General features: G+C 45.7%; 1 protein-coding gene and 1 pseudogene across 5 annotated transcripts in view; both read right to left on the bottom strand.

Annotated features, from left to right (window-relative positions):
• C5H2orf76 (chromosome 5 C2orf76 homolog) overlaps positions 1-13,568 on the bottom strand; it is a 69,077-nt gene that overhangs the window by 18,751 nt on the left and 36,758 nt on the right. For all 5 annotated transcript variants that reach the window (XM_029539203.1, XM_029539201.1, XM_021198754.2 and 2 more), the window contains 2 exons: positions 10,607-10,657; positions 3,933-3,970 (listed from right to left, as the gene is read on the bottom strand). In XM_029539203.1, the coding sequence (XP_029395063.1) occupies positions 3,933-3,970; positions 10,607-10,657 (89 nt within the window). The remainder of the gene's footprint in view (positions 1-3,932; positions 3,971-10,606; positions 10,658-13,568) is intronic.
• On the bottom strand, positions 5,558-7,512 carry LOC110321313 (annotated as a pseudogene).

The raw sequence follows: 13,568 nt of genomic DNA, 5'->3' as shown, positions 1-13,568 counted from the left end.
AAAAAAAAAAAAAAAAGAACACAGAGACTAAATATAAAGTTCTCCAAGCACATAAAGAGCGAAAACTAGCCGGGCGGTGGTGGCGCACGCCTTTAATCCCAGCATTTGGGAGGCAAAGGCAGGTGGATTTCTGAGTTCAAGGCCAGCCTGGTCTACAAAGTGAGTTCCAGGGCAGCCAGGGCTACACAGAGAAATCCTGTCTTGAAAAACCAAAAAGAGAGAGAGAGAGAGAGAGAGAGAGAGAGAGAGAGAGAGAGAGAGAATGAATTAGAATTAGAAAGTCTCCTGTCTGGTAGCCCTGGTACGAAGCTCTCCTCTGCAGAGCCGATGCCTTCACATGGGCTTCCTGACCCCATTGCTGCACGTGCCACGAGTGTGGAGATGCTCCCATAAATCCTGCTGTGCAAACAGAAATGTATCATGTGCTGTCTTCCAAAGTCCTTTTTCTCTCTTATAAAAAGGGCTGAAGAGATGGCTCGTTGAGGAAGGCCATTCTCTGAGCACGAGGACTTGAGTTCAAAGCCCCAGTACCCTCAAAAAGCTGAAGGTGCCTGCTGGAGAGTACCATATGGAGAGCAGATAGGAGTAGCTGGGGCTTACCACCTCTCAGCCTAATTCTAGGCTCAGTGAGGGATCCTGTCTCATGGGAGTACCAAAGACAGTAATGGAGCAGGGCATCCTCCTCTCCCGGGGCCGCTGCACAGACAGCAGCGAGGGGCGCTGGGTTCCAGCATGCATGGTTCTGCCCCTCCATGATGGACTATGCCCTACAACTGGGCTTTAGTTATAGAAGATAATACAGACATAACAAAACCCTGTTAAGTCACTTTTGTCAGGCATTCTCTCACAGCAGAGAGAAGAAACTAAAAAATTCAAAACAAAGCCATACCTTGCCTTCCCTACCATTTGGAGTCAATGAAAACACCGCTCACACGAAGCCCAAGGTGAAGCCTGAGGAGGCGACTGTAGTAAAACGTTCTGGTAAAAATGCAGATGCCACAATGTAGCTTCCAACACATGTGAGCGCAATATTTTGAGACATTGTCAAATTTTCAGATGAAATAAATGTCACTCTAACCCAAAACCAACTGACACTCTCGGGCAGACACTTGTTCCTGTCATGTGTGACACATGTTTACCTGAAAGCTTTTTATAACTGTACCAGGGACTTGAAATAAGAATCAAATGTGATAAATTCATGGGCACTTCCCTCAACTCTTGTTAGGGAGAGTAAGTGAGACGGCTCAGAGGGCAGCGCCTGAAGCCTGAGGACCCAAGGGCCATCCTGGGAATCTGCATGGTGGAAGGAGAGGACAGAGTCCTGAAAGTTGCCCTCTGAGAGCACACATGCACCACAGCATGCATGCACACACACACACACGCGCACAATTAATAAATGAAAATGCAATAAACACTATAAGAATTCCTATGACCCAAGCATTACACTAGGTGCTGGAGGCATGAAGGGGCATGAACATAAGACATGGTCCCTCAGGGCTCAGGTGTCTCATAGTTCAGCTGGGGAAGTGCTTGCCAAACAATTGCAAGGACCTGAGTTCAAAAGCTGAGCATGGTGGTGCATGTGTGCAACCCCAGCACTGGCAAGGTGGAGGAAGGACAGTCCTGGGGATCAGTCAGCCAGTGTAACTGAGTCACGAGCCCAGCCAGTGCATAGCCGGCTCAGGAGCCCAGCCAGTGTGTAGCCGGCTCAGGAGCCCAGCCAGTGTGTAGCCGGCTCAGGAGCCCAGCCAGTGTAGCCAACCCAGGAGCCCAGCCAGTGTAGCCAACCCAGGAGCTTAGCCAGTGTAGCCGACTCAGGAGCCCAGCCAGTGTGTAGCTGGCTCAGGAGCCCAGCCAGTGTAGCCAACCCAGGAGCTTAGCCAGTGTAGCGGAATCAGGAGCCCTGGGCTCAGTGAGAGACTCTAAGCTACAGTGGAAGCCAGGCTTAGCAGCACAAGCCTTCGATCCCAGCAGTCTCAAGGCAGAGGCAGGCCAATCTCTGCAAGTTTAGGCCAGCTGGGTCTACATAACAAGTTCCAATTCAGCTGGACCTTCACAGTGAGACTGTCTCAAAACAACCACCACCACCACCGATAGAAACTGAAGAGCAATTGAAGAAGAAATTCCATGTTGACATTTGATGTCTTCAGATACGTGTGCATACATATACACATACATGTACAGATACACATAACCACACAAAGGTATGTCCCTCATCTTCAAGCAGCTCATATAAGATTGAGCTGACGGTTTCGATGAGAAGACTATGCAAGGCCAATGAGGCTGAAAAGATGTCCCCATCCTGCCTGAGAAGCACACCATTGTCCCCACCTTACATGAGTATGTCAAGATCATATAAATAAAGGCACAAAACACATAGCTCTCTTCAGGTAAGGGACGCTTTGGGAGGGTAGCCTGTGCCTCTGTGGAACCACCCACCAGAGCCCTGTGGCCAGCACCCACACCGAGTGCCAGTGTGTACTTCTGGACCTTTGTTTTCTGGCACAGAATGAGGACTGTGAAAGAGATTATGCTGCCAGGTGACAACAGGAATTTTTTATAAAATACAACGTGGGTTTTTACTACATTCTTTGCCTATTTTGTCTAAATAGGTGGCAGGTATTTTTATGCATATGTTAATTAACACCCCCCTCCTTTTTTTTTTTTTTTTTTTTTTTTTTGAGACTGGGTATCTCTATGTAGTCTTAACTTTTCTGAAACTCACTATGTAGACCAGGCTGGCCTTGAACTCGATCCTCCTCCCTGCCCTCCAAGTACAAGGATTAAAGGTATGTGCCACCATGCCCAGCTATTCACTTCTTAAAAGATCTATTACTAACAAGTACACATGACTATTTACATCTTCAAATTACATTTATTAATTGTGTATATGTGTGTATGATTACCAGATGTGTACAGCCCACAACAGAGGTCAGAGGACAACTCCACCCTGCAGGTCCCAGGTATTTAATTCAGATTGTCAGGCATGACAACAGGTACTTTTACCCACTTTTACCCGATCCCAAGTTGGATCTCACTGGTCCGACTTGGCTTTGTATATATGTGGAGTATGTGCATACATACGTGTCTGTATGTGTTTATGTAAATGCCAGATGTCTGTCCATGTCAGTTACTTTCTTCAATTTCTGCCAATTTTGTTGTAATTTCTTTCGTTTTTAAAGCCTTTACTTTGAGACATCATGGGGAAACCTCAGACACACTTAGAAAAGACAGACATGGTTGCTGTTTAAGACAGTCCAATCAGAAAATGCTGAAGCCAGCACGGCCTGTGATAGTATGAACCAGTGGAGATGTGGTGTCCTGGTTCTTCCTCTCCATCCACTTCAAAAGGATGTATAATCCTCCTCTGGAGTTGTCACGTCCTCATGGACCTCACAAAAGTCTCCTTCCACCTACCACATCTTCACTCCTGCACCCATGAGCTACACACGCTTAGCATCTATAAAGTCAACCCGGAGATCCAGCCCCACCCCCATCTCCACCTTCCCAGTGCTGAGATTACAGGTGTGCACCACTGCTTTTCCTCGGTGCTGGGGAGCAGAACTCATGTCCCTATGCCTTTAAGGCAAACACTATTGACTAAACCATCTCTCAGCCTCTACTTTTTCCCCCTTTAATGAGAAAGGAAAACGGAAAAAAAGCAAAAGAAAAGAAACAAAGAAATACTCCAAAAAATAAATTTCTAGCATAGAAGATATTTTAGACACACAAGTCCATTTGTTTATTCCCAATTGCAGCAACATTTGTGGAGGAGGTATAGCAGAAACTCCGCCTATCAGAGATACCCCACCCATCAGAAACTCTACCCATCTGATACCCCATCCCTCAGAAACCCCACCCATCAAATACCCCACCCATCAGAAACCCCGCCCATCAAAACCCCTGCCCATCAGATACACCCCTACACACACCTTTGCTTTGTGAGCTTGATGAAGAATCTTTAGTGTATCTGAAAGAAAAACAAAACAAGTTTTTTCTTCACACAAATGCATCTAAAAAATGTCTGCTGTAATTATTAGATGAAGAAACTGGAAAAACAGAAACCCTTTCTTTATGAACATACCTATTTAAAATCTGTTCAACTGTAAAAGATAATGGATTTTAGCAAATTATTCAAAGTATAGGAGACCAGAGTAGTGAAGCCTTGCCTGGCATATGAAGGTCCTAGCAGGAGGAAGGAGGGACAAAATGGGGGAAGGGGAGAGGAGGGAACCGAGGAGAGGGAACAGGGAGGGGAGAAAGAGGAAGGGAGAGAGATATAGAAAATATTTTCAGTTGATAAGTGTCCAACCCTTTGACATTGAGTGATATGACACTGTCATCTACAAAGTTCACCATCAGAAACCACTGAACTGCAAAAAACAAATCACAGAAAACTCGGTAATGTTTTGAGTGTTACTTTTGTATTGGGCCTCACGAGGCCTGTGGGTCAGACATGTGTGTATGGGTTCAAAGTTTAGGCCTTTGGCGTGGAACAATGGAACACCGGAAGTCTGAAAAGCAAACACATAACTCCATTTTATCTTCTATAGCCACTAAAATCCAAGAGTGAACAATTATATACAAAAAACAATCCATATATAAATCTTAAGACACAAGTGAACATCCAGGCATGGTAGTATACATCTTTATTCAGGAGATAAGAAGCTGGCAGATCTCTGTGAGTTCCAGGCCAGCCTGGTCTACAGGGCAAGTTCTGGCCAGGGCTGCATGGTGAGACCCTGTCTGTAAATAAAAAAGACACAAGTGAGAAAAGTGGCTTATAAAGACCAATCAGCCCTCAAGGCAGGTACAGGGTCTGTAGGTGAAATGCTGTCACCTTCAGAATTGAAACATTAATGTTTGAATTACCTACATTATCAGCAGTCATGTGAGCAGGCCAGCACCCAAAAGACACCAATATCTCTTATGTCTTTGTGTGTCCATAGGTGTGCACATGTGTGTACGTGTGCATGTTTATGTGCCTACATGTGCATACAGTATGAGTATATGCATATGTGTACATGTGCATGCATGTGAGTATGGATGCATGCACATGTATATATACGTGTTGCAGGTGTTTGTGCATGGAGTGCTTGTATCTATATGCACACACATAGAACCCTGAGATTGATGTCAGGTGTCTTCCCTTCTGGCTAGCCATGCAGTGTTTACAGAGAGTCTTTCACTGGTCCTGGAATTCACATACTCTGCTTACCTGGCCCTCCAAGTAAGCAAGGCTGGCTGAGCAGCACATTCCAGGACCCTGCTGGTCTCTACCTCCTCAGTGCTGCATCTCCAGGGTCCACTACCAGGCTGGGCTTTTTTACACGCCCATGCCTCAGATGAGCAAAGCAAGCTCCTTACCAAATGGGTTACTGTTTAATGCAAAACATATTTTTTAGATGTATTCATTTTCTATTATATGAGTGTTTTGGCTGCATGGATGTATATGTACCATGTTTGAGCCTGGTGCCATCAAAAGTCTGAAGAAGACATTCAGTCCCCATGGAACTGTGTCAAGGATGGCTGTGAGCAACCACATCTGTGCTGGGAACTACACCTGGGTCCCCTGCAAAAGCAGCAAGAGATCTAACTGCTGAGAAATCTCTCCAAGCCTAATGTGAAATAAATGCTCCATGTGCTCAGCAAATCCATACTAGGAAAGCTACATTTTCTTTTTTAAGAAGCAGGCCAAAAATGTTTTGAGCAGACATTTTCACCAGATTTTTCTCTTCAATAAAATTGGCAAAACCAAAGAAAGCAAAGAAAAATGTCCCTTCTTCTACAGTTACATCATCACTCATCCTGACTTTGGGGTGATCTGTTGGTTTTTTGATTTTGCTTGGCTTTGATTTTAGTTTGAGACAGGTCTCAGCTTCCCTGGGCTGGTTTTGAACTTGCTATGCAGCCAAGGCTAGTCTTGAGTTCTGATTCTCTTGCTTCTAGCTCCCCAAGTGCTGGGATTACAGACATGTTTATTATGACTCCTTTTTTAAAAATCCCCAAACCACTTTATTAACAAAAGCATCTTTCCTTACTAAAACTTCCGTGAGTGTGCAATTTTATAAACACACTATTATGGGGCTAGGGAGACTGCCTGAGGGTTAGTGTGTGTGGCTCTCTCAGAGGATCAAGACCCACGCTGGCAGCTCATGACCATCATCTGTGACTCAGCTTCAGGAGACCCAGTGCTTCCCTCTAGCCTCCACAGGAATATACATACAGAGACGTAGCAGACAAAAATGAGATAAATCTTTTAAAAATATATAGATAGGGGTTGTGAAGGTTACTCAGCACTTAAGTACACTGCTTCTCTTGCAGAGGACCCAGGTTTGCTTCCTGGATCCAAGCACACACATGTTGGTTCACAACTGTCATAACTCCATACAGGCACAGCCTAAACATGGTACACATATATACAAAGGCAAAAACTCATACACATAATCACAACGACAGAGAAAATGAGGCTCTAAGTGTTTAAAATAAATAGCATTTTATATTTGTGTAGTATTTAGCATGCTAGCCCATGCACTGTTAAATTTCACACTGCCTTAAAACACACACACACACACACACACACACACATAAACACACAATGCTTGCCAGGTGTTATGACACAGTTTTAATCCCAACACTCAGGAGGCAGAGGCCGGCAGATCTCTGTGAGTTTGGGGCCGGCCTGGTCCGTACAGTGAGTTCTGGGCCAGTGAGGGCTACATTGAGAGGCTCTGTCTCAAAACAAACAAACAAACAAACAAACTGTAAAAGTAACTTTTATTCACCAGATGTAACTGTTGTCTCAGAGGCCTACTAAAATAAGCTCATCCTTTCTAGCTCTTTCTGAACTCTGGCTGGCTGGTCCAACTCAGCATTTCAGGCCCAAAACATCTCTCTGAGTTGACCAATTCAAACTGGCTTCTCTCAGCTTCTGAGTGAATTGCTTTGTGTAGAAAAACTGCCTCTGAACTCCATGAACTGAACTGCTCTGATCTGAATTGCTCTGAACTGAATTGACTCCCTGCAGAGGTTTTTTTTATTTTTCCTTTTTCTTTTTTTTTTGGCAGTTTTTGTGATTTTATTTAAACACAAAACATGCACACAGGCCATCTCTTCATTTTCTTTGCTGCATAGCCTGGCGTTGGGATTGGCGACTCTGATGGTCAGCTGTGCTGCTCTTTCTACGATGGCTCCTCCGTTCTTAGAGGACACATTGTGAGCAATCTCAGCACAGTAAGATTTGTTGCACATCAGCAGCACCTCCAGCTCCTTGCCATTGTGGACCAGAAACTTCTGGAAGCCGCTAGGCAGCACGTGCTTGGTTTTTTTGTTGCTCCGGTAACCAATGCTGGGCATCAGGATCTGGCCCTTGAATCTTCTCCGCACCTAGTTGTCTCTGGGTTTCTGCTGGTTTTGCTTAATTTTCACATATGGGTCTGACTGGTGCCTGATGAACTTCTTGGTCCTCTTTTTGAGGATCTTGGGCTTCACCAGAGGCCAGAGGGCAGCCATGAAGCCGCAAAAACAGATGGCAGCCACCACATGGGCAGCGCCCAGGAAGAAGCTCCCTGCACAGTGCTTAAGTAGCCTCTTTCCCGTCTGTTCTCATGAGACTTTGATGTACCCTGTCTCTGACTCATTCTGTTAAATTGGTCTCTGATTTGTCACTTTGTGTGCCCCTAAATGAGACATCATTGTTTGGGATTAAAAGTGTGTGCTAAGGGCACGTCTGTGTTCAGTCGGATCCCACAGAGTAGGTCTCTGGATGTGATCCCCTGCCAGGGTAGCCATGTTACTGGATTAGAATTATTCTACTACGAACAAACAATAAATATAATTTTAAAACTCCCACACAGGCTTAGCATCTGCAAAGAATATAAAGTCAGGATTACTCTGGGTCCAAATGTATGGTGGCTGAGCCCCTGGGATGAATGACTGAATCAACAGATGTAGATGCTAATTAAATGGGAGGGTCTCAGAGATGGCCAACTCTGGTGGCTGTAAGAGTGGGCCCTTCACCCAACAGCACGACGACCAGCAGAGAAGAGAGCTGACACTGTACCCTCACACTCACACTATACCCCAACACTCACACCATACCCCAATACTCACACTGTACCCCAACACTCACACTGTACCCTCACACTCACACTATACCCCAACACTCACACCATACCCCAATACTCACACTGTACCCCAACACTCACACTGTACCCTCACACTCATCAGCACCCAGCACACTGTCCTGTCCCCACAAGCCAGACAAAAACCAGGGGACCAGGGTAGGTGAAAAGCCAGCCACACCCACCCAAAGAGCCTCTCCACTCCCATCAGGACCCACTGTTTCTGCAATTCCTTCCTGTTTCTGCCAGTTCCCCTGAATGCTGTGATGCAATGGGGTTAACAAGTCAGTACTCTAATGATGCATTTTCTACCCCAATGAGTCTCTGATGGTTACACTAGCTTATTTTATATAGTTGTGGTGTGTATGGATGGATGGATGGATGGATGGATGGATGGATGGATGGATGGATGTTTGTGTACACAAGTATGTAGGGTTAAGGTTAGGGTTACGGTGTGAGTGTGAAAACCAGAGGGCCACATCAACTGTCTCTCCTCAGGAGGCACCAAGTTTATTTATTTACTTTTGAGGCAGAGTTTCTCACTGGCCTTGGGTTCATGGATTACATCAGGCCCAAGAACACATCCGCCTCTCCCCTCTCAGCTCTGGGATTACAAACTTGCCGCTGTGCCTAGCATGTTTTCCATGAATTGGGGGGAGGGGGGCTCAGATCCTCAGTGCTCAGCGATTCCCAAGTGAGCGATTCCCACCCCCAAGCTCTGCTTTACTTTAAAATTTATCTTTTGAAAAAGCTGACATTGTATACATTTGCCTACACACACACACACACACACACACACACACACACATACACACACACATTCACACAATACAATATGCAAAAAAGGGAAACTATATGTAATTTGCAGGTGGATTGAAGGCTATGATTTTGAGATTCTTCAAGGCAATCTCCTTCAGAAGCAGTGAAAGCCACAATTGAGAAATTTCATATTTACCTCAATCACACTTCTTATTCCTTTCTCTGCTTCAATGTTGAGTATGTAAATGCTGCGGGTCTCATAAATCAAAGCACTTTCCACTCAGGGCCTCCATCTCCTGCCTGCCTGCCTCTGCGACCTCACAATTAGACTCTGGGTATTAAAATGCAGGCACACAGAGATTGTGATTTCGAAAGACTGTAGGTCATCAGTTGCCCTATTAGATGGGAAGGGAATGAAAAGTCACTCTGGAAAATGACTCAGGGCTATAAAACATTTACACGTTCAGATGTCTGCACTAATTAGCAGAAATAGTTGGTAGGTGCTTTGCTACTTTCAAGCAGGGACGGAACCCCAAGTTTGCTGAGTGCTGCTCTACTAAGGACGAGGAAGCAGATGGTTTTATAACACTATGACACAGAGCCTGGGCTTGACTGTGGTATGTTTACTCTGTGTGTGTGTGTGTGTGTGTGTGTGTGTGTGTGTGTGTGTGTGCGCGCGCACGCACGCGCATGCACATACATGTATACCAAGGCAGAGGACATGTGAAGGTCAGTTCTCTCTTTCCATTATTTGTGGGTCCCAGGGATTGAACTCAGGTGGACAGGATAGATCGCAGGTGTCTCTACCTGCTGAGCCACCTTACCAGCCCTTATCTATTTACTTATTTACTTGTGAGACAGGTGTCACTATCCCAGGTTAGCCTTTAAAGCTTGCTTTATAGCTAGGGATGACTTTGAGCTTCATGTCTCCCCCTCCTAGTGCTAAGGGACTGTCTACCCCTCCTAGTGCTAAGGGACTGTCTACCTAAGGGACTGTCTATCCCAGCAGCGGCAGGGATCTCAGGGTTCTGTGCACACGAGGGATGCATTCAAACAACTGACACCCACCCCCAGCTCCTGCTACTGGATTGTTAGGTCACTACTTGCAGCATATAAAACTAGCGCATTCAAGTAATTAGCCTTTAAAATGTTAAAGTACCTTTTGAGACAGGGTCATAAGTGTCCCAGGTTGGCCTTGAACTCCATTATGTAGCTAGGTATAACCTTCCACTTCAGATTCTGCGGTCTCTGCCCTCTGAGTGCTGGACTACAAGTGTGCACCACCGCATTCAGTGTTATTCAGGAGAGGGATGAAACCCAGGGCTTCGTGAACACCAACCATGCAGTCTACGGGTCGAGCCACACCCACAACCCTAAACAACTTTAATTCTCAGTCCCTCACTGGTTTTTTCTTCTCTGATTACTTGGCAAAGAAACCTTATTTATAAACGGTTTTTCCAATCAGCTACTCCTCACAAGAATGCTACTCCTCACAAGCATGCTACTCCCTACACAGTAACAACTGACTGTCACAGCATGCTATGACTCCTGTCAGTATGATTCCTTAACAAATTTCCATACTGATATGGAAGATATGCCTCCTGCCTCTCCAAAGTAACTTTAATTTACAGTAAATTAATATTTAAACATCACATTGAGATTCATGTCAACAAAAAATAATTCAAAATCATGTATCTTTTGAAATAATAAAGGAAAATGCTTACCATATTTGTAATTTCTGAGGGGTGGTGGCAGGCTGGTCCTCAAAGGGACATCTGCAAGAGAAGATGATAATTTTTTTCGTTACAAGTATCCAGACAGGATCAGAGTATTTCAGTTCTGCTCTGACCCGGAGTCAAGATTCTTTTTCCTTACTCCTTTTCTTAAATAAGGTCTGGTGTAGCCCAGGCTACCTACCAGCTAGCTCCATGTATGGCCAATAATGACTGGGAACTCTTGATTCTCCATCCTTCACCTCCTGAATGCTGGAGTTACCGACGTGCGTTACCATGCCTGGTTTACATGGTGTTAGGATGGGGTCAAGCACATCCCCAGCTACAGGCTCAGGCAGTCTGAGCAATCGGACAAAGTGAAGCTAAAGCACCATCAAAATCCAGGGGCCATTCATCATAACTAAACCATCCTTGAGCTGCAGGGCTGGTAGCCACTGACCTGAGAAGTCCCTCAGACTACTGAAAGAACCTTTCCCGGGGCTGGGGAGAAGGCTCAGCCAGAAAAGCGCCTGCTGCATAAGCACCATGGGAAATGCCAGAGAACCATGGTCTGCCTTTGTGATCCCAGCACTGGGGAGGGTAGATCCAGGAGGGCCCAGAGGCAGGCAGTCATCCTAGCCCAATACATGAGCTTCAGGTTCAGTGAGAGACCTTTCTCAAAAAAGGAAGGCAGAGGCTGATCAAGGAAGACATAGACTTCAGACCTCCCCAAGAATGTGTGCTCACCTAATGCGCATCTGAACACACACATGCATATACCCATACCAACAAGCACACAGTCACACACACCACCACCACCACCACCACCACCACCACCACCACCACCACCACCATACACTGGAATGTGTGCCCGCCTAATGTGCATCTGAACACACGTGCATCACCCATACCAACAAGCACACAGTCACACAGGAAATAATGAATAATGGAAAGTATATATGTTGTTATTTGCTTGTCCTTGCATAGGGGTGCTCAGCTCAGATGGGGACAAGAGAAGAGGATTTCCATTGTCTTCCAATAGCAGGAATGCATTAGGTTGACATGGGGATTCTCTGCTGAGTTAAGGAACTGAGGGGTAGCTCTCTGACTAGAGACTGCACAGAAATAACTTCCAGACGATGGGAGCTGGGGGCTGGGCATGGCTTAGTCAGTGGTCTGCTTGCCTAACAGGAGTGAAGCTCTTGGCTTGATGTCCAACACCACACAGACCAAGGGGAGTGGTCTAGGCCTGTACTTCAGACAGCTGGGAGGTGAAGGCAGGAGGATTAGGTGGTCAAGGTCATCCAATTACATAGTCAGTTTGAGAACAGACAGGGCTAAGTGAGAACACACACACACACACACACACACACACAGAAAGAGAGAGAGACAGACAGACAGACAGCTGAGAGGGGAAAGCACACTTTACACAGACAGCACATCACACTGCTTCGGGGTCCACACTAACAAGCACAGAGCATGTGCAAAGCAGATGCCCTCATAGGATGTGAGGAGAGTGACTGGGCCTCTGTGATCTTCCTCCCAAGAAGCCATAGCCCCACAAGCACATAGGGACTACCCAGGCAGCTCTAACCCAGTAGCTCTCAACCTCTGTGAACGCTTCAATCCTTTAAGATAGTGCCTCATGCTTTGGTGACTCCCAACCATAGAGTTATTTTCATTTACTTCATAACTTAATTTTGCTGCTGTTATGAATCATAATGTAAATATCTGATATGCAGAATATCTGAGATGTGACCTCAGAAAGTCATGGCTCACAGGCCGAGAACTGCTGCTCTAGCCGAAGGGAATCTTCCCTTACACCGCCAGTCCTCAGAGCTGCCAGAAGCATGTGAACTAAGAGTAACCATCATGGCTGAGAGGAGCCTTGGGACAACTATGGATCTACAGGAAGGCAGGCCAGCTGCTACACATGCCTGCCCCACAATCTGGATGACCCGAGTTTGATCCCTGGGACCCACAGATAATCAGAAGAAGAGAAATGACTCCATAAATTTGTCCTCTGACCCCACACAGGCCTGCCACCCCCAACACACACACTATACACAATGATAATAAAACAAAGTTAAAAAAAATCCACGACAGTGAATTATAAAGTAGAACCTCTCTGGAAACCTTGAGCAAGAAAAAAAGTAAAAATAAAAAATTAAACTAATCAAAGATGGTGTGTTCATTAACTGCAGCCAACACAGTATTCTAACATACAATGCTAAGAGAGGAAACTGGGGGCTATTAAATGCAAAAAAAAAAAAAAAAGTAAAGATAAAAAAGGAAATACTAGGGCCTACAGAGATGGTTCAGTCAGCAAAGTTCTCGCCATATATGCATGAACACCCAAGTTCAATAACCAGCATCCGTGTAAAAGGAGGGGGGGTGAGCCAGCAGAGGGGAAGAGCGGGGGGGGGGGTCCCCTGGGGTACTGGTGAGCTAGTATAGCCTGGCCACTGAGCTCTAAGCCAACCAAGGAGAAAGCCCATCTCAAACAAACAAAGCAAAAAGAGGGTAGAGAGCTGGAGGGCTGGCTCAGTGTGGTTAAGTACACACACAGCTCTTGCAGAGGACCAAGCTTCAGTTCTCAGCACCCACATTAAGTGGCTTGTAACTGCCTGTAACCCCAGTTCCAGAGATCCAACACCCTCTGGTCTCCATGGGCAACTGCTGCACACGATGAACATAAACACACATATACATAATAAATAACCCTTTAAAAAAACCAAAACCAAGGAGGATATCCAAGGGCGACCTCTGACTGCCACATGCCCATATACATACATGAAAACATCCCATCATGGACATGCACACACATACCAAATAAAGGAAGCAGAAAGGACTTAGGATAGTGAGGTTGCAGCGCCCCCTCAGGCTGCCTCACAAAGCAGCATCACAGGATGTGAAGTAACTCAGAACCCAGAAGCTGGACCAGCCATCACCGTTCCGCACAGAGAATGACCTA

The sequence above is a fragment of the Mus pahari genome, chromosome 5 (genome assembly GCF_900095145.1).
Source record: "Mus pahari chromosome 5, PAHARI_EIJ_v1.1, whole genome shotgun sequence".
NCBI classification, from domain to species: domain Eukaryota; kingdom Metazoa; phylum Chordata; class Mammalia; order Rodentia; family Muridae; genus Mus; species Mus pahari.
Note: the sequence above shows the minus strand (reverse complement) of the source record. Positions and strands in the feature narration are given on the sequence as shown.